The sequence below is a fragment of the Silurus meridionalis genome, chromosome 10 (assembly GCF_014805685.1).
Source record: "Silurus meridionalis isolate SWU-2019-XX chromosome 10, ASM1480568v1, whole genome shotgun sequence".
In the NCBI taxonomy this organism is placed as follows: Eukaryota; Metazoa; Chordata; class Actinopteri; order Siluriformes; family Siluridae; genus Silurus; species Silurus meridionalis.
In genome coordinates this window covers 24,454,458-24,457,600 of record NC_060893.1, presented here as the reverse complement: position 1 = coordinate 24,457,600, position 3,143 = coordinate 24,454,458, and the positions used below count along the sequence as shown (strand labels likewise).

The 3,143-nt window shown below is 39.9% G+C and overlaps 1 protein-coding gene across 5 annotated transcripts in view; it reads left to right on the top strand.

Moving 5' to 3' along the window:
- LOC124392409 (collagen alpha-3(IX) chain) overlaps nt 1–2,545 on the top strand; it is a 44,226-nt gene extending 41,681 nt beyond the window's left edge. For all 5 annotated transcript variants that reach the window (XM_046859412.1, XM_046859413.1, XM_046859411.1 and 2 more), the window contains 5 exons: nt 1–42; nt 276–330; nt 441–635; nt 752–829; nt 1,864–2,545. The exon at nt 1–42 is cut by the window's left edge and continues 105 nt beyond it. In XM_046859412.1, the coding sequence (XP_046715368.1) occupies nt 1–42; nt 276–330; nt 441–635; nt 752–829; nt 1,864–2,063 (570 nt within the window). In that variant the 3' untranslated portion in view covers nt 2,064–2,545. The remainder of the gene's footprint in view (nt 43–275; nt 331–440; nt 636–751; nt 830–1,863) is intronic.
- The last annotated feature ends 598 nt before the right edge of the window (nt 2,546–3,143 follow it).

Sequence of the window (3,143 nt, the reverse complement as noted above, 5' to 3'; positions counted from 1 at the left end):
AACAGAGGACAACTGGGACCACCAGGACCTCGGGGATTACCTGTAAACTCACAATTATATTATATATAACACAAGGGCAATCATGGGAAATGTCAAATTAATAAAAATGTACAATAATAATATTATATATTATGTATATATATACTATAGATAGATAGATAGATAGATAGATAGATAGATAGATAGATAGATAGATAGATAGATAGATAGATAGAAAGAATTATCATATTTTGATGTATAGGAATGTATTATTTATGGTAATTTTTTCTCTTTAGGGTCCCAAACTGAGCGATGAGAAGATTCGTCAGATTTGTTCTGCTGTTGTGGAGGGTGAGATATTTCATATGTTAATGAATTATTTATGAGTAAACAGAATTTAGTTTTGTTTCTTCAGTACTTGATAATAATTTGCTTGTTTTCATTGTTATTTTTTCCTACAGAACATCTGGATGCTTATAAGAAAGAACTGACTAAGAAACCTTTGCCCATCGCTACCCCTGGTATTCCCGGACCTGCTGGGCCACCTGGACCTCCTGGACCTGCTGGGGATGCTGGAGGTGTTGGAGCAATGGGACCTCCGGGCCCTCAGGGGCCGCCAGGCTTTTACGGCTTACCTGGAAAACAAGGACCTAAAGGTACTTTTGCAATCAGTCAGGAAAAAGCAGTGACTCGTTTAAAATGTACTGTATAGTGTTAGTGTTAATGTGTGTGTGTGTGTGTGTGTGTTTGTGTGTGTGTGTGTGTTCGACAGGTGACACTGGGACAAAAGGAGACAAAGGAGATAATGGAGTTGGAGTCCAAGGACTTCCTGGAGAGCCAGGAGTTCAAGGTAAAACCATAAATTAGTAAATCAAACCAAGAGGTGGAGAAGGTGGAGGAGTTCAGGTACCTGGGGTCAACAGTGCAACGTAATGAAGAGTGTGTTAGAGAAGTGAAGAAAAGTGTGCAGGCAGGGTGGAGTGGGTGGAGAAGAGTGATAGCAGGAGTGATATGTGATAGAAGAGTATCTGTGAGAGCGAAAGGGAAAGTTTATAGGACTGTGGTGATACCTGAGATGTTGTATGGATTAGAGACAGTGGCATTGAGTAAAAGACAGGAGGTGGAGCTGGAGGTAGCAGAGCTGAAGATGTTGAGGTTTTCATTGGGAGTGACGACGATGGACAGGATTAGAAATGAGTTTATTAGAGGGACAGCACATGTAGGACGTTTTGGAGACAAGGTGAGGGAGGTGAGATTGAGATGGTTTGGAGATGTGCAGAGGAGGGACATGGGGTATATCAGTAGGAGAATGCTGAGGATGAAGACACCAGGAAGGAGGAAAAGAGGAAGACCAAGGAGGAGCTTTATGGATGTGGTGAGGGAAGACATGCAGGTAGTTGGTGTGAAAGAGGCAGATGTAGAGGACGGGGGGTATGGAGATGGATGATCCGCTGTGGCGCCCCCTAATGGGAGAAGCTGAAAGAAGATGATGATGATTAGTGGAAGCATTAGAAAAGACCAAAGTAAAACAGGAAAAGATAGTTACAAAAATATTTTTTTTAATAATCAATAAAATTCCTAGGTTTTTTTTAAAGGTAAAGTTAAAAAAAGGGAAATCCCAAGAGAAAATATCTTTTAAAAAGGAGAGGGAAAAAATGATAAATAAATGGAATTTTAAATTTTTTAATTTAATTTTTTTCACCTAAAAGAAAGATTCGGAAAAATAAAAGTTGGCCAAAAGGTTATTAGAAATTTAGGGTTTTTTTATTAGCAAAGATGAAGAAAATATAAACAATAAAAAACCCCTAAAAAATACATTAAAAAAAGCACAGAATTCTTGCTTTGTGTCTATAAGGCCAGCATTTGGTTTGTTTTCTGATGCAGGACCTCCTGGAAAACCCGGCATCGGTAAAGATGGACAAAATGGTGCCCGAGGAGAAGCAGGAACTCCGGGTATCCCAGGGACCCCAGGTAACAGAGGCCCTTCAGGTGCCCCTGGCATGTGCGACCCCTCGGACTGCTTTAGGCCTCAGCCTCTTTACCTAATGGGTGGCAAAAAACCCATGAACATTAAGGGGCCATGAATCTGAGGAAAAAATACTTCATCCATCATCATCACCACCATCATCATCATGACTATCATCAAAATCAGCTGAGAGACACAGAGACTCAGACGTCATCATTCTGATCCACAGCTTCAGCATGGACACTTTTGGACCAGTTCATTTCTGTGACTTGTACATAAACATGAATTAAGGACGGGGGCGAGAAATTGTAGACCGCCACTTCTTGTTTTGTTTTTCGCTTATTTTTCAGGATGTGAACACATGATTTAGATCACACACAAAAAAATCCTGAGCCTGTCTCTTGAATGCAGTGGAAACCTACAATAACACTAAGATAAAAAGAATAAAAAAAAAAGGTGTGTGGCCGTTTCCAACCAATAAAAAGTGCCTTTTTTGACCAACATGATCATTGCTAATGTCTTTAAAAGTACCAGAAGCTAAGCTACACTCCAATGGTGTGATAATTGGAAAACTGAAATAAAAATTCTCCACCACCAACATCACTGAATGTCTTGCTTTGGTTTCAAGAGCACAGCATTTTCAGTTTATTCAAGAAAAAAAGATTTTTCTAGATTCTGTGAACGCGATCTTGAGGTGTTCCAAAATCCAATTCCTGTTCTTCTAGAAAATAAAAGTCTAAAGTTGACTTTATTCGAGGCACGATCTTCTCATTTCAAATAAATCTTTCCTACAACAGGTTGTCTTGAGAACATTTTCTCTGCCACGTCTCCACTGAGTATCTCGTTTGTCAGTAGCAAATACACTATATGGACAAAAGTATTGGGCACCTGACCTTGTCTAATACTTATGTGCTTCCTCAGGTGCATGAAATTTTCCCTTCACTTGAACTAGGAGACCCAAACCTGTTCTATCATAATAATACCCCTGTACACAAAGCCAGCTCCATGAAGATCTGCTTTACATGGATTGGAGTTAAAGATCTCCTATAGAGCTCCAACCCTTTTGGGAAGAATGTGAACGTTGACTGCACCCCAGGCCTCATCACCTCTCTAACACCTTTGTTTCTGAATGAATCTCCACAAAATCGAGTGGAACATCTTTCCAGAAAAGTGGAGGTTATTATAACAGCAAATGGCG